This window comes from Apodemus sylvaticus, chromosome 22 (genome assembly GCF_947179515.1).
Source record: "Apodemus sylvaticus chromosome 22, mApoSyl1.1, whole genome shotgun sequence".
NCBI classification, from domain to species: Eukaryota; Metazoa; Chordata; class Mammalia; order Rodentia; family Muridae; genus Apodemus; species Apodemus sylvaticus.
Genome location: NC_067493.1, coordinates 48,581,986 through 48,606,624, shown reverse-complemented (window position 1 = coordinate 48,606,624; position 24,639 = coordinate 48,581,986). Strand labels below are relative to the sequence as shown.

At 52.4% G+C, this 24,639-nt stretch overlaps 1 protein-coding gene and 1 non-coding gene across 3 annotated transcripts; one reads left to right on the top strand and one right to left on the bottom strand.

Annotated features, from left to right (window-relative positions):
- Positions 1-99: 99 nt before the first annotated feature.
- Slc8b1 (solute carrier family 8 member B1) lies at positions 100-24,407 on the top strand. 2 transcript variants are annotated; one of them, XM_052168016.1, is made up of 17 exons: positions 100-200; positions 474-632; positions 1,880-2,092; positions 9,315-9,467; positions 9,550-9,602; positions 10,398-10,456; positions 10,578-10,682; positions 10,767-10,934; positions 11,486-11,593; positions 14,123-14,182; positions 14,358-14,488; positions 15,664-15,805; positions 18,188-18,309; positions 20,124-20,277; positions 21,284-21,364; positions 21,827-21,894; positions 23,643-24,407. In XM_052168016.1, exons 3-17 carry the CDS (start codon positions 1,937-1,939, stop codon positions 23,838-23,840), a joined length of 1,758 nt encoding a protein of 585 aa, XP_052023976.1. In that variant the 5' UTR covers positions 100-200; positions 474-632; positions 1,880-1,936; the 3' UTR covers positions 23,841-24,407. The 2 variants fall into 2 exon arrangements, with proteins under 2 accessions (XP_052023976.1, XP_052023975.1); XM_052168015.1 differs by lacking the exon at positions 474-632.
- On the bottom strand, positions 17,287-17,393 carry LOC127673439 (U6 spliceosomal RNA). The gene has a single exon (XR_007975170.1). It is a non-coding gene; the product is annotated as a U6 spliceosomal RNA (small nuclear RNA).
- Positions 24,408-24,639: the final 232 nt, after the last annotated feature.

Genomic DNA, 24,639 nt, shown 5'->3' with positions numbered 1-24,639 from the left:
AGCGAGCCATAAAGGGCGTGTCCTGGGTGGGGATAGAGGGGGACCTGGGCGTGGTCCCACTGGTAAGTAGGTGGGGCGGGGTTGTGGGGGCGTGGCCTGGCTGCTCCGGGCCGGGCCGGGACTCTAGGGGCGGAAGGTTGTGGCGCTGGCCATCCGGCTAGAGGAAGACTCCGAGCCCACGGATCCAGGCACCGCCCGAGGTAAGAGGAGCTACGCAGCCCGAGCACCCGTCACCCCAACTTCAGCTTCTCAAATGCGGTTCCAGCTGGGACCCCAAATCAGAAAGCACTGCCCGGTTCCCATCCCCATCCCTCGCGGTCAACGCTGCACACAGGTGTCCGCATGCGGAGGCACTCAATAAGTGCTTTATTTGGAAATGAGGAAAAGAAACCGGCGGACGGTGTAGAGGTGGCTTGTGTTGGGGATGCGGTGTCTGGCTGCCCCTTGGGTCAGCGCTCGAATCCATTTTACAGATGCGGACCCAGGGGCCATAAGCCCAGATTTTCCCCCAAGGCTGCTCACACCAGAAAATGCAGACAGGGAACTGGAGGGCTGTGTGTTTTTCCACTCCACGTCCGTGCCAAGTGGAGTAGCTAGAAAAAGAAGGGAAAAGACTCATTCCCTGTCAACAGGTGAGGAAGAGGTTGGGGTCCCCTCAACTTGTCCTTTTCCCTCCTGCGATTTTTTGAGGGGTGGCGACTTAGAAATGCTTGTGCAAAGAATCACACCCCCTCAAAAAAAAAATCTCTGATGGCCTTTGCATCCCAGATTGCAGAAAATAAAATGCACAAAACATTGGAGGCAGCTTGCCTAAGACTCGAGCCAGTTTTCTGCTTGGACTGAAGAATAAAGCTCTTTCCCCCCTGGCTGGAGGAAGTGGGTTATTCTTACTGCTGCCCCACCCGCCGCCCTGGCTGGTCCCCGTTTAGGCGGCTTTGAGCAACTCACTTCCCTCCGGGCCTCGATTTCCCCATGCAAGGACGGTTGGCTTCGTGGCTTTCTTCCTTGCCACACGACTCTGGGAAGCCTGGAGAACTTTTATTCTCAGCTCTCTGAACACTGAGAGGGCGATGTGGGGTGGCGCTTCAGCTGACAGTGAGGAATGAGAGTGAGGTTGCCTGCTGTGCCTCAGTTTCCCCACGGAGGGATACAACAGCAGGTTGTGAGGTTTCGATGCACCAGCCTCCTTGGTCACAGCCAGGTCCACACTAAAAAGTGTGCTTTTTAAGGCTGGGACCCAGTGGCTAGTGCACGTCTGACATTTCAGCCACCGATGAGCTCCAGGTCAGCCTGGCAGACTTAGGAGATCCTGCCTCAAAATAAAAAGTAGGAAGCGGGCTGTGGCTCAAATTTATAATCCCAACACTTCGGAACCATAAGCGAGAGGACTGTCACTAGCCCAAGGGCAACCTGGGCTACCTAGTGAGTTCCAGGCTAGCCTGTCTCAACAAACAAACAACTAAAAATCACCAAGGCTAGAGATTATAGCCCAGTGGTAGAGTGCTTGTCTAGCATATGTAAATCGCTAGGGTCCATCTTTGATGTCCCACCCAAAAAAAGCAAAAAAGAAAGAAAAAAAGTCTGAGTTCCTCGTTCTCACCGACTGGATAGATACTTCTCACACTGATCCCCTTCAGCCTCTGGCTCCTTCCTAAGTCTCTTGCAGGCCTGACGCCCTCCGGAGGAGCAGGTGTCAGGGAGACACCTAGGGGAGTGAGGGGGGCGGGTTCGCTCCAGAGCAGGAAGCACGTGATACAGGTCCAGGAGGGCTATTGAATGGGAATGGGTGGATAGGGACTTGGCTCTGCGGGAAAAGATCTCTGGGCTCCTTCCTGGAGCCTGCAGTGATAAAATCCCCTCCTCCTACCCCACCCTGCAGGCACTGGAGTGGCCAGCCCGTGAGCAGAGGGCGCTGGTCAGGCCCCAAGGGGGGCCCATGGCAGGCAGATGGCTGGGACTGCTCTGGGCGCCTGGCTTTCTCTGTGTGGCTCTGATACTGGAGACGGCCTCTGGGGCCGGAGACCCATCCACAAAAGCCCATGGACACATCCAATTTTCCGCTGGAGGTGTCAACCAGGCTTCCATGGCGGATGTGAGTACCTTGGCAGGGCAGGAAGGTGGGTCGGGGAGTGGGGTGGGGTGGGGGTAGGGGTGGGGGCGTGTCTGTTCTAATCCCAGCTAATCATTAGGCATGTGACTCTGGGAATCTACAGGCGCTCAGTCTGCTCGACCCGCAGATAAAGTTAGAGATTTCAGACAACAGTGAACTGTGTAGCCAGTAACAGTGTGTGGGGAGGCTGTGACTGTCCGCAGTGGCCGGTGGTCTGTGACCAACTTACTCTGTGAACCGATCATCTTGGAGCCAGGCCTTAAAGGAAGGGAGGAAGCCTCTTTCACGGACAGACATGTGGGGGAAAGACTAGGAACACGTGCAAAGGCCCCGCGGCAGGTTCTAGCTTAGTGTGTTCCCGAACAGCAGGGAGGCCGGAAGGGCTGATCAGTGTGTGTAAGGTTTAACCAGGTGGGCGGGAGAGCTGATGTGGGCCTGATAATAAAAGGCTACGTGGACTGAGGCAGAGGGTGAGAATCGGGAGCCAGAGGAGGGATTTTTAAACCGAGGGACAGGATGGTCAAACCCTGATTTATAGAGTCCCTCTGGCTACTGCGAAGAGGCTAGCTTGAGAGAGGAGAGCCCGATGGAGGGATGGGGACCCCCGCCCCCCATTCCACTCCCCCTGCCGCCTCCAGGCTGGGAGCCTGGGAACATGGTGGTTGGGTCTGGAGTAGTGCTGGAGACACAAAAAAGGGAATACACGGGTGGATCGGGCAGAGAGCAGGCGGAGGTGAGGATGGCGTCCCCACGGCTCCAGCCTGATCAGCTGAGGGTGTCCTAGTGGCTGGGGGTCCCTGGGGGAGGAGTGGTGGGTTAGACAAAGGCAGATGGACAGAGGCCACCATACATCCCAAGGCAGGGGCACCTGGGAGCTCTACCTGTACTTTTTCTTTCCCCGTGTGTGTGTTTGTGTGTGTGTGTATATGTGTGTGTGTGAAATGTGTATGTATATGTGAGAGGGGATATGTAGTGTAATATGTATGTGCGTGCATGCATGTTTGCATATGTAGAGGCTTGCATCCGACAGGTACACACGAACGTGTGTGTGTGTGTGTGTGTGTGTGTGTGTGTGTGAGCAAGGGTAAGCCTGCAGTTGATGTCAAGATGGCTTGTTCTCCCATTGTGCCCACTGACTAGGCTCTCTCAGTCAAACCCAGAGCTCACCAACAGATATGGCCATGCTGACTAGCCACCCTGAGCTGTGGACCCCCTCTTCCTTCTGAGATTGGGATCACAGGTGGCTTCAGTGTCCACCCAGCATTTAAGTGGTTTCTTGGGGCATCCATACTCCAGGATTCATACGTACTGGGTGGGCAGCTCTAACCACTGAGCCATCCACCCAGCCCTTTCTTTTGTTCGACCGAGACGGGCTTTCATGTTGTTCAGGTTGGTTCAAACTCACTATGTAGTGACCCTGAACCGATCCTCCAGCCTTCCACTCCCGAGGGCTGCGAGTCCGGGCATGTGCCACCATGCCTGGTTGCTTTACGTAGATCTACGGGTAGAACGCAGGGCCTCAAGCATGCTAGGCACGTAACCCTACCCACTGAGTCACGCCCTGGCACCTGCATTTTCTGTGTCAGAAATCACAGGCTCAAGTCACCTGCTCTGAGAGTCTTGCTGCCTACACCAAGTTTACAAGGCAGGGATGTCTTCACCCCGCCCTCTGAGAAGGCAATTAGGCAATTAAGCCCATTTTACAGACGGGTGGGCAGTTTGCAGTTACTGGCTTATCAATGTGGTTGCTGCTTTCCTGACTCTGAGGGTCAAGGTTGTGAAGTTGGCTGTGAGCTGAGTGGCGCCATGGCTCCCTTGTGACAAACCAAACCTTCGTCTTTAGGGCCTCGTTCCCCTGGGACGGGCTCCATCAACACTTCCAGAGCAGGACATTTGACCCTGTGCCTGGAGCCTGAGGGCCACCATCCTCAGTGTATGCAACTGTGCAGCCTCTGCTTTTGTTGTTTTGTTTTGTTTTGTTCTTACACCAGAACTCTCGCTGTAGCCCAGGCTACCCAGGCTGGCCTAAACTCAAGAGTTTAATGTTTACTGTTTAAGTTTCCTTAGTACTGGGATTACAGACACGAGCTGCTGTGCTGGTAGCTGCTGTGTGTGTGTGAGATAGAGAGGGGGGGGGTTGTGTGTGAGTGTGTGTGTGAGAGAGAGAGTGTGAGGATTTGTGTGTATGTGAGTGTGTGTGTGTGTTTTAGACAGTGTCTCTATATGTAGACAGGCTGGCCTGGAACTTTGCCTCCTGAGTACTGGGACTAAGTTATTTGTGCCACTGTGCCTGGCGGGGTACCTAATGTTTATTGAGCCCCTGCAGTGTGCAAGAATTGGACAGAGAACTTATAGAGCCATCCTGTCCTCCCTGTAGCTTCCACTGCTCTGGAAACAGGCCAAGAAATAAACCGTAGAATAACAGAAAGTAAAAAAGAACGGGGTTAAAAGAATGTGGGTGTGGTGCGAGATGGCGAAAGCCAGCTGCTTCGCCTCCGGCCGTCAGGGCAGGGCTCTGGGAAGCAAGCTTTTCATTCTCTTTTCTTTTCTCCTTGGGTTTTGGAGACAGGGTTTTTCTGTGTCGCCCTGGCTGTCCTGGAATTCTCCCTGTAGACTAGGCTGGCTTCGAACTCTGAGATTGGTTTGCCTCTGCCTCCTGAGTGTTGGATCAAAGATGTGCTGTGGTGTTTTTATTGAGGTCTGATCAGTAGGTGCAGAGGCCCTGGCACAGGGGCAAGGTGATGTTTTTTTCACTGAGGGAGGGCCCTGTGCCTGGAATACTGTGCAAAAGCGAGAAAAAGGGAGGCCCCGCATAAAGGCGGAGGCTCAGCTCAACAATTTCAAACCATTACAGTACCTTCCTTTTTATCTTTAGATTTATCTGTGGGGTGTGTGTGTGTGTGTGTGTGTGTGTGTGTGTGTGTGTGCTACAGCAGGCTTGTGGAGGTCAGAGTTCAATGTACAAACTTCTCTCTTATCATGTGGGTTCTAGGAATTGAACCCAGGCCATTAGGTACCGTGGTTGATGGAGGGGAGGGGGGCGATTGCTGCAAGTTCAAAACAACACAGCTCCTGCTGGTGGTGGTGCACAGCTATAATCCCAGCACTTGGAACCTGGAGGCGGGAGGGTCAGGAACTCAAGGCCAGCTGGGTCCTGGCAAAGGCACAGGTTACCTCTGGTTCTGGGGCTCGGCCTGGTGTGGTGGGGCTTGCTCGGTCCTGAGACTCCTCTGTGGTTGTCCCGCCTCGCTAGTCTCCAGGAGTTGCCCTGAGCTGGATCTGGGTCCTTCCTCGGTTTCCCCTATGGTCTCTCTCCCATTGCCTTCCTTGGTCTGACCATCCTTCCACTCTCTCGGGAGGATCTCCAGGCCACCAGCTAATCCCAGAGAACATGACGCTCAGGCCCTCAGTGGTTTGTTTTTTTGTTTGTTTGTTTGGTTTTGGTTTTGTTTTGTTTTGTTTTGTTGGGGTTTTTTGTTTTGTTTTGTTTTTTGGATTTGATTTTTTTTTTGAGACAGGGTTTCTTTGTATAGCCCTGGCTGTCCTGGAACTCACTCTATAGACCAGACTGGCCTCGAACTCAGAAATCCACCTGCCTCTGCCTCCCAGAGTGCTGTCAGGCCCTCAACCATGACCACGGTAATCAGCACATAGGTCTAGCCAGGGCTTGGGGCCTGAACACTATTTCCATAAGCTCAGCTAGACAGGGTGGTCAAGTAGCTGTGTGATATGTCTGTGTCTGTCTGTCTGTGTCTGTGTAGCTCTGTCTGTGTGCCGGTCTGTCTGTGTATCTGTCTGTGTGTATTCAGGTACCTGCGCTGGCACTTTGGGGACATCTCAGTGCACACAAGAGTCGGGCTTTCCTGGCTGCTGCTGACAGAGATTAAGGGTTTAAAGGTTCCTGCCTTCCTAGTGGACTGATTGGCTTCTTCCTGGACTCAGGAGGGCTCCGACAGCCTCAATCCCCATCAGACTGCAGAGGGAGGGCAGTGGAGGATGCAGGGACAAATGACACCAAGGTGACAGTGGCCAGAGCACTTTGAGTGAAGAAATCAGAGTTCAGAGACCGCAGCCATGTCCAGAGGTCACATAGCTGGACACTCAGGGGCTGCTGACCGCCCAGTTTTGACTGTCCTTCGCAATAACCCGGCTGGATAGAGGGAGACACTGTGGTCCCAGGCCACATCCGGTTTGCCACTTGCCTGGCTCCCTGGCTTCCGAGGGACAGGAGGTTGTTTTTGCTTTAGAACTTGGATGTCTTTCAGAAGGGCACGTGACTTCCCAGAAGGCCAAGCGGCCCTGTGTGTTTAGCATTTCTGCAATCTGTGTGGTTCCCCAGGCGTGGAACTGGCTGCCCAGGCCTGACCCCTGAGTCCTTTGAGTTCTCCTGAGCTGAAGTGAAGTCTCAGGGGAGAGGGTGGCAGGGTTGTGGGGATGTGGATGTGTTCCTTAGGCCAGACCCAGAGCACTGCTGCTCTGGGGCCTGTGCTGCTCAGGGAGTGTAGGCTGGGAGAGGGCTGGGCCTGGGGGAGAGAGGGAGGGAGATCCAGCTCTGGCAGGGGCTGGGCGGTCAGGCCATGTGACGGGAGGCCACTGTCAGAGGACTTGCCTTGCTGACTCATTCTAGTGTCTCTGGGACACTGGGAGTGTCCCGTGTGTCATCGTCCTGCATTCTTGTGTGTGTGACTGTCTGTCTGTCTGTCTGCCTGTCTTCTGTCTGTGTTCCTTAGGCTGACCCTGAGGATGGGGATGAGGGAGCAGGAGTGAGAGACTGAACAAAAAGAGGGCTCACTGTGCTGCAGCTATAGCTGTAGCTGCCCGTTGCCGGGGAGAGCTGGGTGAAACCGAATGAAACAAGTCTAGCAATAGCTGGCTGTGTGGTTGTGGGGGTGGGGTGACCCTTTCCCTCTCTGTGCCTCAGTTTCTCCCTTAGGCATTAAAATCTATTGAGCTATTTCCCAGGCTTCCTTGGTGTCCAAGTCTGTGAGCCCACAGTGGGGCCGCTTTCTGACAGGGAGCTGCTTATAGAGTGCTTCTGCAGAGTGGTGTCATGGATGTACAAGGCCCTGGGTTCCCTCTCCAGCACTGCATAAACCATAGTAGTGCTTGCCTGGGATCCAAGTCTAGGGAGGTGGAGGCAGGAGGATCAGAAATACAAGGTTGGGTCTGGAGAATCGGTTAAGAGCACCGACTGTTCTTCCAAAGGTTCTGAGTTCAAATCTCAGCAACCACATGGTGGCTCACAACCATCCGTAATGAGATCTGACACCCTTTTCTGGAGTGTCTGAAGACAGCTACAGTATAGTTACATATAAATAAATCAGAGAGAGAGAGAGAGAGAGAGAGAGAGAGAGAAATATGCAAGGTTATCCCCAGCACATATCCCCAGCACAGCACATATCCCCAGGCCAACCTGTGCTACATAAGACCTTAACCCCATAAAATTCTCCCAGCATGCCTCACTGGTGACAGAGGAGAGGTGCTGGCTCACTCCTGACTCCCTTCTCCAGTGCCAGAGCTCCTGGGGTCACAGTGCAGCCAGCGGCCCTGCTTTCAGGCTGTGTCCATTCCTAACCTCCTCTGTCCTGTAATGACATCAATGACATCGTGTGCACCTCTCTGGCACGCCTCCTGCTGTGTGACACACACACATCGCTCGCCTCAGCTTCTAGAGGCCACGGCCCAGCCCCGGGACACCCCACTCAGGACTTTCACTTCTCCGGCCTTTCCCTGAACAAATATTCTGACTTGTCAAGTCGTGTGTGAGAAAGTTCACTGTGGGCTGAGTGAGTCCCTCCCTGAGGGAGACCTCTGAGTGTCCCGGGAGCTTGAGAATGCAGCCATTGTCATCGGAAAGACTACAGTGAGGTGGGGGTTGGGGGGGCGAACGGTGGCTTGCCCGGCCCTGGAATCCCACTTGTACACTTGGGAAGCAGAGGCAGGTGGATCTCCAAGTTTGAGGCTCGCCTGGTCTACTTAGCAAGTTCCAGGACAGCAGGGCTACACAGTAGAGCCAGAAAAGAAGGTGCCTCAAAAGGAGGGGAACAGAGGGGGGATGGAAGCTATGGCGTGTCTGTCTGTCTGTCCTGGTCCCACCAGACTCTTGCCCCTTCAATGTTGTCTTAGTTTCCTTATCAGACTCGGCCCACATCCGTGTTTAGAGCTCCCACACCGTACCTGGTGTACTCAGTCCCTGCTGTGGGTTTTTTTCTCTACGAATGTTCCTTATAGGTGACGTTCCTTGATAATAAAGCAAGTCGCAGAAATGAGATTGATTCGGGGTCTCCTAGTTTCTGTAGAGCAAGTGACAGACCATATCTGTACTAGCGTAAAGGAAAGGGCAAGTTTCCGTTAGGCGGTTTGTGCTTGAAAGTGGCAACAGAGCAGCCAGAGAGGGAGACGGTGGGCGGGGGCTGGGGACAGGAGATGTAGTCTTTTTTTTTTTTTTTTTTTTTTTTTTTTTTTGGTTTTTTGGATTTGGTTTTTCCGAGACAGGGTTTCTCTGTGTAGCCCTGGCTGTCCTGGAACTCACTCTGTAGATCAGGCTGGCCTCAAACTCAGAAATCCGCCTGCCTCTGCCTCCCAGAGTGCTGGGATTACAGGCGTGCGCCACCACCGCCCGGCCGTAGTCATTTTATATATTGTTTTTTAAGCATTTTTTTTATTATTTTTAATTGTGTATTTGTGTTCGGGTGTGTACACATGATACGGGTGCCTTAGTAGGCCAGTGGCATCAGATTCCCTGACAGATGTGAGCTACCAGATGTAGGTGCTGGGACCATAACTCTGACCCTCTCTGCTCTTGATCACTGAGCCATCTCTCCAGCCCATACTGTTTTAATTTGGAACAAACTTGTATTCGTGAATTACCTTGCTAAGCTAAATTGATCGCATTTTTAAATGTTTATTTTATGTAAATAAAGGTATGAATGTGGAAATCAGAGGACAACTTGTGGAGTCATCGCCACCACTTGGGACCTGGCGATCAAATTCAGGCCACCAGGCTTGGTCCTCAGTGAGCACCTTTACCCACAGAGACATCTTGCTGGCCCACACGTTTTTGTTTTTTTTTTTAAAACGAAAAATGTCCGGTGGATTCCTTTGGGTTTGAAGGGGGTTAAGGACAGACTGAAGGGAGATGGTATTCAAGTGCTTACACTAGGGTGGCTCTGTCACCCATATCCCCTGCCTTCCCTTTCCGCAGTGCCGCACTGTGTGTAGCCTGAACACATCTGACCGCTGTGACTTCGTCAGGAGGAATCCCGACTGCCGCAGCGAGGGCGGCTACCTGGACTACCTCGAGGGCATCTTCTGCTACTTCGCCCCCAACCTCCTCCCTCTGGCCATCACCCTCTATGTGAGTCTGTGCCCTGGGACCTGGTAACTGGCACCGGTCTGCGGAGGGACATAACTCAGTCTACTTTTCTGGTCCCCACCAGGTTTTCTGGCTCCTTTACCTCTTCCTGATCCTGGGAGTCACTGCGGCCAAGTTGTGAGTGTGGCCTGGGCTCTTGTCCAGCTTATAGACGGGAAAATGCAATCCTGAGAGCTGAGATCCAATGACATGCTTTCGGGAAATTGATGGGGCAGGGGCCAATCACTGTGGCGTGCTCGTTGGTGGCCATGCTTTAGTGAAAGGTCTTCACGCATGCGTATACATGTGCTTATGTCAGAACATCCTCGAGCATGCGTACACATGTGCTTACGGCCGAGGGTCCTCACGCATGCGTACACACGTGCTTATGGCGGAGGGTCTTCGCGCATGCGTATCTCTGTGCTTCTAGAAGAGGGTCTTCACGCATGCGTGTATGCTGCTTCTGGAGCCCAGAAGTCAATCTCGGGTGTTGGGTTTGTTTGTTTGTTTGTTTGCTTGCTTGCTTTTCAAGTCAAGGTTGTTCTGTGTAAACCTGGCTGTCCTGGAACTTACTCTGTAGCCCAGGCTGGCCTTGAACTCGGAGATCCACCTATCTCTGCCTCCTGAGTTCTGGGATTATAAGTATGTGCTGCCACCACCTGGCTGCGGGTGTTGGTTGTTCTTAAGGACACTAACTAGGCATTCTCTTTCGAGATGGGGATTTCTCACTGGCCCGGGCTCGCTGATTGGTCTAGACTGGCTGGCCAGTGAACCCCTGCCTCTCCAGCACTAGGGATTACAAAGACACGCCACCACGCCCAGCTTTTTCACATGGGTTCCGGGGATTGTGCAGATGCTCATGTTTACAAGACAAACACTTTACTGGCCGGGTTGCCTCCCAGCAGACCTGACAGCTGGCTCTTCCTCCTTTAGCTTCTGCCCAAACCTGTCAGCCATCTCCACCAGCCTCAAGCTCTCCCACAACGTGGCAGTATCTTTTGGTCCAGCTCCCTGTAGGAGAGGGTGGGCGAGGGAGGCAGGGTTTCAGGGTGGGTGGCGGCTCTGGGGCCGGGGCATGGTCTTCCTGGAATCCCCTTGACATATTCCCCCATGGTGTCACCTTCCTGGCCTTTGGGAATGGCGCTCCAGACATCTTCAGCGCTCTAGTGGCTTTCTCGGACCCACGTACTGCTGGCCTGGCCATCGGGGCTCTGTTTGGTGAGCACAGCCCCATTGGGGTATAGGAGGTGTTGGGGATGACCCAGGGTGCAGCCTCCTGAGCTCTGGTCTCTGGTCTTCTAGGTGCAGGGGTGTTGGTCACCACTGTGGTGGCCGGAGGTATCACCATCCTGCATCCCTTCATGGCTGCCTCCAGGCCCTTCCTCAGGGACATCGCTTTCTATATGGTGGCCGTGTTCCTAACCTTCACCGCCCTCTATCTTGGCAGGATCACGCTGGCGTGGGCACTGGGTGAGCAGTCGGGGGCAACTCCAGGACAGAATCTCTGGAACTGTCTGGGGACAGGGTTGATTTTATCCAAAGTGACAAGCAGTGCTTAAGCCAGCTAAGGATGAGCAGAGAGAATAGGGGGAGGAGAGGGAGGGGTGGGAACCGGGTGGTTTTCAGATGTGATCGTAACCCCAGGGGGCCTCACAGCAAACTGGGTCAATTCTGATTAAGAGAGGCCCAAAAGACTGCCAGGGAAGTCAGGAAGGGACACATGGCCCAGGGATCAGCCACAGAGGGGACTTACTCCCCCATTTCCCTGGCAAGAAGGCAGGGGTTGGTAAATGGGAGCCTGGCAAGAGCTGGAGCCATAGAAGGGACTTGGCCAGAGACAGGGCGGCCCAGAGCCCGCTTGCCTGCTGCTCTAGGCTCCTGCATGGTGGCTTACCGGGTACTGAGCGCCCATGCTTTCTTCTCTGACTGAGGGGCTTTGTGGTACATAGGCAAGGTAGAGCCACAGAGATGGCCTCTCACTCCCCAGGACACCTGGTGACAATCTGCACCTCTGCCTGCAGGTTACCTGGGCCTCTACGTGTTCTACGTGGTCACAGTCATCATCTGCACCTGGGTCTACCAACGGCAGCGAAGCAGGTCTCTGGTCCACTCCGTATCGGAGACACCAGGTGAGTAACCGTCACGAGGGGACAGAGGGGACGTGTACCTCTGTTCTTCACTGCTGCCTCGTGTCCCCCAAAGCCAGGCCATGTCCCGCCCGGCCATCTCTTTGTCTCTTTGCCATAGTTTCCGCCCTCTTGGACCACATCCATACCCGGGTTTGTGCTGGTGAGCTGTAGAACATTCAAGTCCAGGGTCACAGGTCTCCACGCATTACTGTAGTCGACCTCATTGGTACAGGTTGTGTGCACCTCTGCCCTTGGGAAGAGTGCAGATGAACCCTCTAGGCACATGTACAGAGCGCAGGCGCGCACACACATACACACAAGTGCACCACACATCTGCCCATGCACATATGTACATAACAAGCACATACAAAATACACAAAGATGCACAGCATGCAAAACAGGGTCCACAGAAGGCACACATAATACACTGCACACATGCACACACATAATACACTGAATGCATGCACACAAGAAATATACTGCACACATGCACACATGAAGTACACTGCACACGTGCAGTACACTACATAGATCCACACATGCAATACTCTGCACACATGTAATACACTGAGTATATGCGCACACGCAATACACTGTACACGTGCAATACATTGCACACATGAAATACACTGCACACATGAAATACACTACATAGATCCACACATGCAATACTCTGTACACACATAACACACTGCACACATGCAATACACTATACAGATCCACACATAAAATACACTGCATACATACATGCAAACATGTAATACACTGCACATATGCAATATACTGCACACATGCCCACATGAAATATACTGCACACATGCAATATACTCCACACATGCAATACACTGCACACGTGCCCACATGAATTATACTGCAACATGAAATATATTCCACACATGAAATACATTGCACACATGCAATATATTGCACACATGCACACATGCAATACACTGCACACATGCAATACACTACACACATGCAATACACTGCACACATGCAATATACTACATAGATCCACACATACAATACACTGTACACAATACACTGCACACATGAACATGCATGTATGCACACATGCAATACACTGCACATATGCAAACAAACACACTCACAAATACCCACTCAACAGAGATAAGAGCAGAGCACAGGATGCAAGGGTTTACGCAGGCCAGGTATGTCATGTGATTCCATCCCCTTGGTGACACTTCTTTTGGATGGGGACTCTTACATCACTCCTGACACAGGGAGAAATCAAGTCCTCTCAAGGCCAAGGAGCTGGAGTAGGGAACTAGTACTCCATCATGAGGTGCTGACCCAGACCCCAAAGGCTGCACCTGGGAACCTGCCAGCCATTCTGTTACCAGTCTGCACAAAGCCTGTGTGTGTGTGTGCCTGTGAGCCTGCAGAGGGCAGTGCTGTCTTGTTTCTGGCATAGAGCAGAGACAGAGGGCCCTCCTCCAGGAAGCCCACCAGGATTTCTCCCCTCTCCACTAAGCAAGCCATTAGAATTCAGAGCCTGTCCCTCTGCTGGGTATGCAGATACATGGAAGCTTGGCTGGTTGACATGGGAAGAGACAAGTGATTCTGAGAGAGGCTGAGGTCACAAGGAGGCAGAAAGAAGTCTGGACCTGCCCCTGTCTGGTGAGGGCTGGGGGCCACTTTCCTCCGAGGCTTTTCTTCCCAGATTCCAAGCCTATTGAGAGCTGGAACTTTAAAGGAACCTTCTAGACAAAGCAGAAAGCGCTGTAGTCGTTTGTTGGGGGTGCTGGCAGAAGCAGGAGGATCAAAAGCTCAGGGCTGGGGGCAGCAAGATAGCTCAGCAGGTAAAGATGCTTGCCGCCAGGCCTGAGGACCTGGGTTCAAGGGGACGCGGGATCCTTATATTGGGGGGGGGAACAAGTCCCATTAGTTGTCCTCTGACCTCTACATGGGTGCACATGAAAATATGCATACACATACATCCAATAAATAAATGTTATATATGTGGGGGTATATGTAGATATTCTAGGATAGCCTGGAATATATAGCAGAGAAAAAGATGGAGAGACAGACAGACAGACAGAGGGAGAGAGACAGAGAGCACCAATGTAGCATCTAGGCACTAACCTGCCTGTTTGGTATTGTTTGCCACAGCTTGAGGTCTGAGGGTCATGCTCCCACAGTGTAGGGATGTCTGAGTGTGTGTAGCCATTGCTGAGAAAGCTAAAGTTAAGGGCACAGGGAGAGTGTGTGCCTCGCACGGTCAGGGTTGTGGGTCCCATTGTCAGCGTTGTATAAAGCAGGCACGGCGGTGTGACCCTATTATCCCAACACTAGGGTAATGGAGGCGGGAAGAAGTTCAGGGCCAGCCTGGGCTATATGAGACCCTGCCAAGGAAGGAGGGGGATAAAGAGGAAGGGATGGAGGGAGGAAGGAAGGCCTGGACGCTTGTCCCGGGGTGAGCCCCTGAGCCGGCATGGTTCTGGAAGGTTCTGGGATGTCATGAGGACACGATGATGACCATGCCTGCCCTGCTCCTGTTTCCCACAGAGTTGCTGTCTGAGTCAGAGGAGGACCAGATGTCTTCCAACGCCAACAGCTATGACTATGGTGAGGGCGGGTCCTGGACCCATGGGCAGAAGGGCACCGGGGTCAGCCTTCCCTGGGCTGAGCTAGGGCTGGTTCAGAGACCCTCTGCCGGGCTGGGAGGGCACGGAAGGCAATGTGAATACACCTTCCTGGGTGAGCCGTTCGTGGCCACACCTGCCCTGCCTGGACCACACAGGAGATGAGTACCGGCCTCTGTTGCTGGGTCAGGAGACCACTGCCCAGATCCTGATCCAAGCCCTGAACCCCCTGGACTACAGGAAGTGGAGAACTCAGTCGAGATCCTGGAGGCTTCTGAAGGTGGTCAAGGTAAGAAAGGCCCAGGCTGTGGGCTCCAGCCTTGTGACTAATACACTGTAGGCTCCTGTTTTGCTTTGAGACAGGTTGTCTTAGTTAGGGTTTGACTGCTGTGAACAGACACCATGGCCAAGACAACTCTTTTTTTTTTTTTTTTTTTTTTTTTTTTTTGGTTTTTTTGAAACCAAGTCAACTCTTATAAGGACATTTAATTGGGGCTGGCTTACAGGTTCAGAGATTCTGTCCATTATCATCAAGGTGGGAACATGGCAGTGTCCAGGCAGGCATGGTGCAGGAGGAGCTGAGAGTTGTACCTCTTCATCTGAAGGTGGCTAGGAGAAGATTGACTTCCAGACAGCTAGGATGAGGGTCTTAAAGCCCACGCCCACAGTGACACAACCACACCAACAAGACCACACCCACTCCAACAGGGCCACACCCACTCCAACAAGACCATACCCCTCTAATAGTGCCACTCCCTGGGCCGAGCATATATAAAACAAACCATCACGCAGGTCTTACTTGTGTAGTTCTGGCTGGTCTGGAACTTGCTGTGTAGACCAAGCTGACTGTGAACTCACAGAGATCTACCTGCCTCTGCTCCCTGAGTCTTGAGGTTAAAGCTGTATGCCATCATCCGCAACCACTGTGGCCTGTCAGCTGGAGTCCACTGAAATGCCCTTTTAGTGTCCAGTCTGGGATGTAGTGGGGAAACTGAGTCCTCAAGCTTGGCTAGTGACCTGACCCAGGGCTGTCTACACTCTATAAAGGAAGAAAGGTGTCTTTCCTGCACAGGAAAACCCATCGGTGTCCTGGGTAGATTTTAGGCCTCTATTTAGTCTCAGGAATAAAGAATGAACTATGTTCCCACCCGTGGCTATGATGTCATTTGAACCTATTTTCTTCAGTATAAAATGGGGATTGTTGGGCTGGAGACATAGCTCGCTGGTAGAGCACTCACCTAACACTCATGGAGCCCTGGGTCCCATCCCCGCACTGCATGCATGGAGTGTGGGAACAATCCTCTAATCCTGGCTCTGAGGAGGCGGAAGCAGAGAGGGGGACAGCATGCATGCAGGCGTGGGGCTGGGCCTGCTTGTGGGTGCTTTGCAGCAACCCAGCACTCCAGAGGAGGGGAGGTCTGCTGAACCCCCCCCACTCCGGCTGATGCCCTCCCACTCCCCCAGCTGCCTGTGGAGTTCTTGTTGCTACTTACAGTACCCGTTGTGGACCCCGACAAGGATGATCGGAATTGGAAACGGCCACTCAACTGTCTGCAGCTAGTTATCAGCCCCTTGGTCCTGGTCCTGACCCTGCAGTCGGGGGTCTGTGAGTACCCCTCCCCCACCCCTCCACCCCCGCTGCCTCCGTAGTTGAGGTCATCATCGTCGTCGTCTTCCTCCCCCCCCCTTCTCCTCCCCCTCCTCCTCCTCCTCCTTCTATCCCAGAGTCTCATCAGACCAGGGCATGCATATCCAAGAATCTTTTCCCTATCAGCAGCTCAGTCCTGCTGCCTGCAGGTAGAACTGTAGAGAGGTGGCTCTCGGGCCAAGTCCAACCGTCTGTCCACCAAAGGCTTGAGGAGGGCGGCCGGATGGATGAGGTCAGAGATAGAACACCTGCCTAGCAGCTGAGGTGCTGGATTTCACGTCCAGTTCTACTATCAAGAAAATTTACAGAACAAGGCCGCGTGTGGTAGCAAGCTCCTTTAACCAACCCCAGCCCTCGAGAGGCACAAGCAGGTAGATCTCTGAGTTTGAGGCCAGCCTGGTCTACACAGTGAGTTCCAGAACAGCCAGAACTATATACAGTGAGACCTTGTTTTTAAAAAAAAAAAAAAAATTACCAAATGGGAGATTTCACACTAAATCTCCCAGGTTTATCAAAGTCTTGAGATCTGGACCTGAGTCCTGAAGGAACGCGTGGCAGAATCCAGAGGTGGCTCTTGAACGGGTGTAGGCAGCTCGTATGACCCCGGAACCCTCCATGGGCCCCAGAATGACATTGGATCCAGCACGGTGGATTTCCCCATCGGTCCCAGGATGGCAGTTGCCTTGCTTTGGCTGAAGAGCACATAGACTCACCAGGCACTTTCTGGGTTTGCCCTTGTTTTTTTTTTTTCTTATGTCCTGAGGTGACCCGCACCTCCTTTCTCTCTCTTCTGGCAGCGCCCTTCAACCCAAGGTTGGTGGGGTGGGAGCCTGCGTCCAAAGGCGTGGGTGCACATTGCATGAATTTCACGCCAGGGCGAACCCAGAAGCACGTTTGTGGAGGGATGTGTGTTGAAGGGGGAAGCAGGCAGATGGGTGCCTGGGAGCCTAGTCCCCTGCAGCCTCTGTCCCTGGGGGAGTCATAGCCCTGCCTCTCACCAGGGAAAGTCTGGAGCCTACTTTACAGCCCCTGACTGGGGCTTTCTCTAGGGTGGAACCCAGGGCCTCACACAGCTAAATGTGAGCAGGCCTGTGCTTTGATCCCAGCTCTCACCTTTTATTTTATTTTATGGTTTTTTGTTTTTTGGTTGGTTGTTGGTCTTTTGGTTTTTTATTTTCTATATTCTTTGTTTACATTCCAAATGATTTCCCCTTTCCCAGATCCCCCCTCCCCATATGTCCCATAAACTTTCTTCTCTCCACCCATTCTCCAATCACCTCTCTCCTTTTTCTCTGTCCTGATACTCCCCTCCAATGTTAGATCAATCCTTTCCAGGATCAGGACCCTCTCCATACTTCTTCATGGGAGTCATTTGTTATGCTATTTGTGCCTTGGGCATTCAGAGCTTCTGGGCTAATTAATATTCACTTATCAGAGAAAAAAATATGGAACACTTCACAAATTTGCGTGTCATCCTTGCACAGGGGCCATGCTAATCCTCTCTGTATCGTTCCAATTTTAGTATATGTGCTGCCGAAGCAAACACAGTTTTTTGGTTTTTCGAGACAGGTTTTCTCTGTGTTGGGCTGTCCTGGAACTCACTCTGTAGACCAGGCTGGCCTCAAACTCAGAAATCTGCCTGCCTCTGCCTTCCAAGTGCTGGGATTAAAGGCATGAGCCACCACTGCCTGGCTGCTTATTTTATGTTTTTAATGTGAGTTGGTATTTTGCCTACATGTGTGTCTGTGTCAGATATCCCAGAATTGGGGTTACAAACAGATGTTAGCTGTCGCTGTTGTTGTGGGTGCTGGGAATTGAGCCCTGGGTCCTCTGGAAGAGCAGCCAATTCTTTTAACCACTGAACCATCTCTCCAGCCCCTCACTAATTTTTTTAATTTCAGAGAGTCTCAGTGGGTATCCCAGACTGGCTTTGAACTCACTACACAGCAGAGGATGACCATACACCTCCTGATCTTTCTGCCCCTGTCCACCCCCACAATCCCCTACCTCCCATCCCCCATCTCCCGACTCCCGAGAGCTAAGATTACAGGCATGTACCACCATGCCTGGTTTATGTGATGCTGAAGAACCCAGGCTTCGTGCATGCTACGCACTGTCTACCGAGCCAGCTGCTTCCTCAGAATGCTGCCCCCCACCCCCTTTCTGACATTTTTGACACAGTGTTTCATTTACGTCATGACAGCCTTCAACTCTCTACTTAGCTGAGGCTGGCCTTGAACTTCTGAACCTATTTAACCCCCCTGGGTCACTGTGGGCACTGGTGAGAGGAAGTGGGGAGCCAGGCCTGGGGGAAACCCAGTTCCCTTTCTTGTCCCACAGATGGCGTCTATGAGATTGGCGGCCTCCTTCCGGTCTGGGCTGTGGTGGTGATCGTGGGCACAGCCCTGGCTTCAGTGACCTTCTTTGCCACATCTAACAGAGAACCCCCTAGACTGCACCGGGTAAGAACTGGCAGCTAGCCTGGTGTGTTTCTGGAGAGGTATGGTGAATGGCAGAGTCTACCCTGCAGGTGAGCCGAACCCCAAGCCATTTGCCTGTTTGGGTTTCTTTTTACTTTGAGGTGAACAGCTTATTTTTATTAAGATATTACTCACATGTCAGTTTCAGCTTTTATGTTTTTGTTTTTATTTTTGTTTGCTCCCTTTTTGTGTTTTCTAGATTTATTTATTTTTATGTGTATGACTTGCGTGTTTGGTTTGCACATGTGTCTGTGCACCATGCGTATGCCTAGTACCCTAAGAGGCCAGAAGAGGGCGCTGGATCCCCTGCAACAGGATTACCTGCGCTTATGGGCCACCTAATGTGGACATGGGGAAGTGACCCAGATCCTCTGCTGGAGCAGCAAATGCTCTTAAGTGCAGACAGAGCCAACCCTTCCGGGTCCTGCTTCCTGCTTTTATGGCGCAAAGCCTTATGTAGCCCAGAATGACCTTGAACTCAGGATCCCCCTGCCTCCGACTCCCCGTGCTGGGATCAGGTGTGGTTGTTTCAGGGGGCTGAGGCTAGAACTCAAGAGTTCAAGCACACTAGGCCAGTGCTCTGCCTTGCTGGGCCCTCCCCCCACCCCCACCCCCACCCCCGTGCCAATGGGTGTGTCCTCTTCAGAGTGGTGTGAGCAGTTTCAGGCCATTTCACCTCCTCAGAGCTGTGTGCCTGGTAGCCGCGGCCCCAACCAGCCCCTGTAACTTTTTCTCCGTCTGTCTGTCTGTCTGTCTCTCTAGTTTTGCTTATTCTGGATTTTTTCTCCCCCTCCTTCTTTCTTTTTTTTTTTATTTGTTTGGTTTTTGGTTTTTTTGGTTTTGTTTTTCTTTTTTTCCCAAGACAGGGTTTCTCTGTGTAGCCCTGGCTGTCCTGGAACTCACTCTGTAGACCAGGCTGGCCTTGAACTCAGAAATCTGCCTGCCTCTGCCTCCCAAGTGCTGGGATTAAAAGCGTGTGCCACCAATGCCTGGCCCCGTCCCTCTTATATATTTATATTATATCATAAATATATGTATATGTATATAATATAAATATATTTATAATATATTATAAATATACTTAATGTAATATAAATATATTTATAATATATTATAAATATATTTAATGTAATATAAATATATTTATATTATATATTTATTTATTTTTATTACATTCATATGCATCTACATGTGTGCGTGCACTTGTGTGTGTGTGTGTGTGCACGTGTGTGTGTGTGTGTGTGTTTGTAGAGGTCAGAGACACCCTGTGGAAGTTGGCTTTCTCCTACTTTTGTGGATTTGGAAGACTGAGTGTTGGATGTCAGACTTGAGAGCAAATTCCTTTGCCCATCCTCCCTCCGCCCGTCTGTCTTTCCATCCATCCATCCCTTCCTCCCTCCTTTGTGGTGCTAGACAAGCATTCACCACTGAGCCATATCCTCAGCCCTCTTTGGGGGTCTTGCTAAGCAAGCTGGACTTGAACTTGAGATGTTCCCACCTGGGCTGCTGCGCTGTGCCCATCACACCCCAGCTGCATCCCAGGCATTGAGGACATCATAGTAGCCTGTGTCTTTTGTGCCTGGTCTCTTGATGGCAGTTGTGTCTTTAAGGGCCATCCCTGATCTGAAGAAGGCTGTGTTGGGGTGGCACCCAAGGCCTCAGGCCTGCCGGCGAGCATCGAACCTTTGATTTGTCTGGGTCCCACCTGCACCGCTACTCTGCCACTGTGTTGTAGGTACCTGCTGCCCAGTTTACAGATAGGACGCGTCCCATCAGCATCCCCATTCCCTCCGCAGCTCTTTGCTTTCCTGGGTTTCCTGACCAGCGCCCTGTGGATCAATGCAGCTGCCACGGAGGTGGTGAACATCCTGAGGTCCCTGGGTGTGGTCTTCCGCCTGAGCAACACCGTGCTAGGGCTAACCCTCCTGGCCTGGGGCAACAGCATCGGAGGTAACTGGGAGCTCCAGGGTGGCTCTTCTTCTCCCTAGCCAGACTTGTAACTGGAGAGGACATCCAGGGTGTGTTTCCTCTGCACCAGCAGCGGGGTGCCCGCTGTCACTTTTGAGTGACACTGAGAGGCTGGGGAGCGTGTCACTAAACCGCCACTGGACTGGAACATCCCATAGCGGCTTTCCTAGTTTGGTGCTTGAAAATCTCTGTAGATCCCCAGAATTCAGAAAGGATGTGAAACCCATTACAACCATGTTTAGTGTGTGTGTGTGTGTGTGTATGTGTGTGTATGTGTGTATGTGTGTGTATGTGTGTGTGTATGTATGAGTGTGTGTATATGTGTGTGTGTATGTGTGAGTGTATGTGTGTGTGTATGTGTGTGTGTATGTGTATATGTGTGTGTATGTGCATGCATGCGCGCGTGTATGTGTGTGTATGTGTGTATGTGTGTGTATGTGCATGCATGCGCGCGCGTGTGTGTATGTGTGTATGTGTGTGTATGTGTGTGTGTATGTATGAGTGTGTGTATATGTGTGTGTGTGTATGTGTGAGTGTATGTGTGTGTGTATGTGTGTGTGTATGTGTATATGTGTGTGTATGTGCATGCATGCGCGCGTGTATGTGTGTGTATGTGTGTATGTGTGTGTATGTGCATGCATGCGCGCGCGTGTGTGTGTATGTGTGTGTATGTGTGTGTGTGTGTGTGTGTGTGTGTGTTGGCGTGGGGTGATACACAGCCTATTGGCACTTGTTTAGCCACAGCAGCCAGTTATGGCTGTGTGGGTTGCACAAGGAACTGGACCATTCTAGCATGGAGCTGGGAGCCCAGGATCTACCTGTTCTCAGTCAGCTCTTTGAGCATCTTAGCCAAAGCACACAGAGGTGCCGAAAGCTTGTGGGGTATAGTGCTACACCCCCAAGGGAGCGCAGGCCTTTATCTGTGTTTGTTGACTGACTAGTCACGCAAACAGGACCCCGCCCCTCACAATGTATTCTCTCTGTGCAGACGCGTTCTCAGATTTCACACTGGCCCGCCAGGGATACCCCCGGATGGCCTTCTCCGCCTGTTTTGGCGGCATCATCTTCAGTATCCTTTGCGGTGTTTCTGTGAGCCTCTGTGCAGTGTCTCGGCTCTGAGAGTCACAGGCAGACTCTGAGCACCCCACTCTAGGGACAAGCTGGGGACCTGTGGCTTTTGTAGATGGGGAATCGAGATTCCAATCTTGTGGGACTCTTGTGATGACCTCGGGTTAGTACAAAACAACCTGGAGTGAGCCATAGGGGTTGCGGCCTTGTCCCCTAGCCTGTCGCATCTTTAGCTTCTGTAAGGCATAGAGGTGCCTCAGTTTCCCCCAACTGCGGAGCACTCACAGGTATCAGGCATCTCTGACGCTCCACTTGACTCCCATAGGCCGAGGGCAAACTGGGTTCTTGACACCCGGTTTATTAGAGGCATTAACCCTGGAGCCCAGGGCAGGGGTGGAGCAGCTGTGAGGTGGGGCTGCTAGGTTGGGTGTGGGCTCCAGCAATGCTTCCTGAACATAATCAGACATCCTGGTTGGCGTGGGGCTGGGCTGCCTGCTGCAGATCATCCGGAACCATGCTTCGGAGGTGAAGGTCGGTAGTGTGATTGCAGAGTGTCAGGAAAATATTTTGCATGGGGGTTGGAAGGAGTTTCCCTGCCAGCTGGACAAGCAACTAAGATACAGCCTGTGTGGAATGGGCAGGTGGCCTGAGGCTTTGGTCCCAGGCCCAGGACTGAAAGGTTGGCTTTGTAACTGGGTGGGGTCCCAGTGATGGGGAGTGATGATAGCACACCCCGCTTCCTTGATAGCTCCAGGGAGGAGCTGGGAGAAGACGAGGTGGGGTCCGCATACTAAGGGAGGGGTTTTAAACACAGGATAGCCTGGGCTCTTGTGGATGCTAAGACGTGTGCTCTGGGAAGTGGAATCTGGGGTCTGCAGTTTGTGGGAACCTGGGGAGAGTCAAACCTGTGGCTCACACATGCTGAGCATCGTACTATTACTGTGCCCCTAGCTAGCCACCCTGAAACCTGCGATCTCTCTCTCTCTCTCTCTCTCTCTCTCTCTCTCTGTGTGTGTGTGTGTGTGTGTGTGTACGTACAGTTATACACACCTGTACAGACACAGAAACTGAAGGCGGTCATTGAGTGACCTCCCGTGACTTTCTTCCTCAGTCTCTCCAGACAGGGAGCTAGTTCACCGAATCTGGTGCTCACTGATTTAGGGCTAGGCTAGTAGCAATCCTTCTGTCTCCACCCTCCCGTGCTACGGTTACAGGCATGTTAGGAGAGCCAAACCCAGGGTCATCATGTTTGTGCTGCAAGCATCTCTTACCAATGGCTCCATCTCTGGCCACGCTTCCTTCTTTTGATACAGGCTCTCATTTAGCCAAGCAAACACACTGGCATCTGCATTTTAAACAAGATTCTTTGGGGCCTGAGTCTGTTATTCAAGAGATTCCACCTAAGAAACTCAAAGGCTGGAAAACTCCAGAAGGCAGGACTAGACACCAATACAGACATGTGGGCCTCCTCAGACTAGACACCCCCCCCCCCATGTCAAGGCAGGATGCCTCAGTGACCTTATTCAGGAAGAGGTTGTATAAAGCTAACACTGCACACTCAGTTTAAGTGCTAGGTACTGCACCTGAGGCCACCCATACTGTTGCACAGAAGTCAGGCCTGGTAAAGAAGGGCTGGACAGACAGCAAGCCCCGAACACATGCATTCATTCACACAACTGCTGTTTCTTCAACTCCACCGTTCAAACACGGAAGGGCTAAAAGATGTGTCTAACGGACACTTCCATACCCAGCCCTGGTCCTCTTTCCCCCACCCTCCTATGCTTGCTTCCTGCATTCTGCCACCACAGTGTCTTGATGCAGGATCACACCCTCAGCTACATAAAAAGTCAGTTATGTAGCAGTATGCAGCCAGAGCCAGACACGGCACACACTTGTAATCCTGGTACTCAGGAGACTGAGGCAGGAGGATTGCCCCAAGTTCCAAGCCAGACTAAGCTACAGGGCAAGGGCATTGAGTGATTGAGGCTGTGGCTCTGTTAGCAGGGTGTTCCCCCAGCATGCACAAAGCCCTGGGTTTGAATCCCCAGCACCCCCCAGGACAGGACGTGTCTATCATTGCTAACGTAGGAGGCCAGGAAGAAATGGCGGAGCAGGCGGATGCGGAAGCTGATAGATAAGGTCTAGACATTAGCAACAAAATCGAGTCTTGCTGTCCCACTTGGCAGACCCTATAGCTGTGTACCGATGACCCAATCACCCCTTCATGATGCACATGGGCTTCCAGGGTGGGTATTGAACAACTTCCATTCTCCCCACAGCTGGAGCCAGACGGACTGCTGGTGTGGGTGCTGGCCAGTGCCCTGGGGCTCAGCCTGGTCTTCTCCCTGGTTTCCGTTCCTCTCCAGTGTTTCCGGCTCAGCAAGGCCTATGGCCTCTGCCTCCTCCTCTTTTATTTCTGTTTCCTTGTCACGGTCCTACTCACGGAGTTCGGGGTGATTCACTTGAAGAAAGTCTGACTGAAGCTGCTTGGCCTGGAGGTTTAGGGGTGATCCTGCTCGCCTCTGAGGGGAGAACAGGAGTGGGGAGGCCCGTGTAGCTCCTGAGAAGGTAGTCTGTCACCGCCAGAGCTCTGCATGGATGGGAAGGTCCTGACTGTTGGTACTGACAGCCTTAGTGTGGGGATCTGGAGGCTGGCTTTGCTGGGGACAGCCCCCAGGTGGGAATGACGGGATCTGAATGACAGCAGAGGCTCTGGGGAGGGCAGCCCGTTAGCTCCCATGCCTGCTGGGCTTTGGACAGCCCTGTGGCTCCCTCGTAGGTTCTCCCACTCTCTGAGTCCTGCGCACCAGCAGGATGGACTGAACACACTCCACACGTGGAAACCACACTGGGTTGCTCAGCCAGGTCAGCCAGAGGAAACAGGTCAAGTTGACAGCGGCAGGCACTGCCCTTCCCAAAAGGTGGCTGCTGCATTGGACTGTGGATCTAAACACTTCTAGAACTTTGTGTTCCGAACTCTGGCTCCCCCTTCTACAAAACAGGAGCCAGCCTGGGCCCTGTGCCTACCTCAAGGGGAGCTGGGGATGGGGATGGGGGTTGGGGGACTGACGGGGGGGGGGGGGTCTTGCAAGTGGTGTGACCAGCCTTTTAAAAATGCCACTCATTCCCTGACTGCCTTCAGCTGTAACTAAGAGACTTGACTGTTGTTTTGGGGCTTTTGTTGTTGTTGTTCCCAAAAAATAAAAGGCAAGTTATTTCAAGGGTGCCGGAAGAGTCCCACGGGTCTCATTGGTTCTTTGCCTGGGCAGATGACCT

Coding starts and splice junctions, on each gene's coding strand:
- Slc8b1 (XM_052168015.1), top strand. CDS start 1,937: ATGGCAGGCAGATGGCTGGGACTGCTCTGGGCGCCTGGCTTTCTCTGT. Junction 9,468..9,549: donor CTCTGGCCATCACCCTCTAT/GTGAGTCTGTGC, acceptor GGTCCCCACCAG/GTTTTCTGGCTCCTTTACCT. Junction 10,935..11,485: donor CACGCTGGCGTGGGCACTGG/GTGAGCAGTCGG, acceptor CTCTGCCTGCAG/GTTACCTGGGCCTCTACGTG.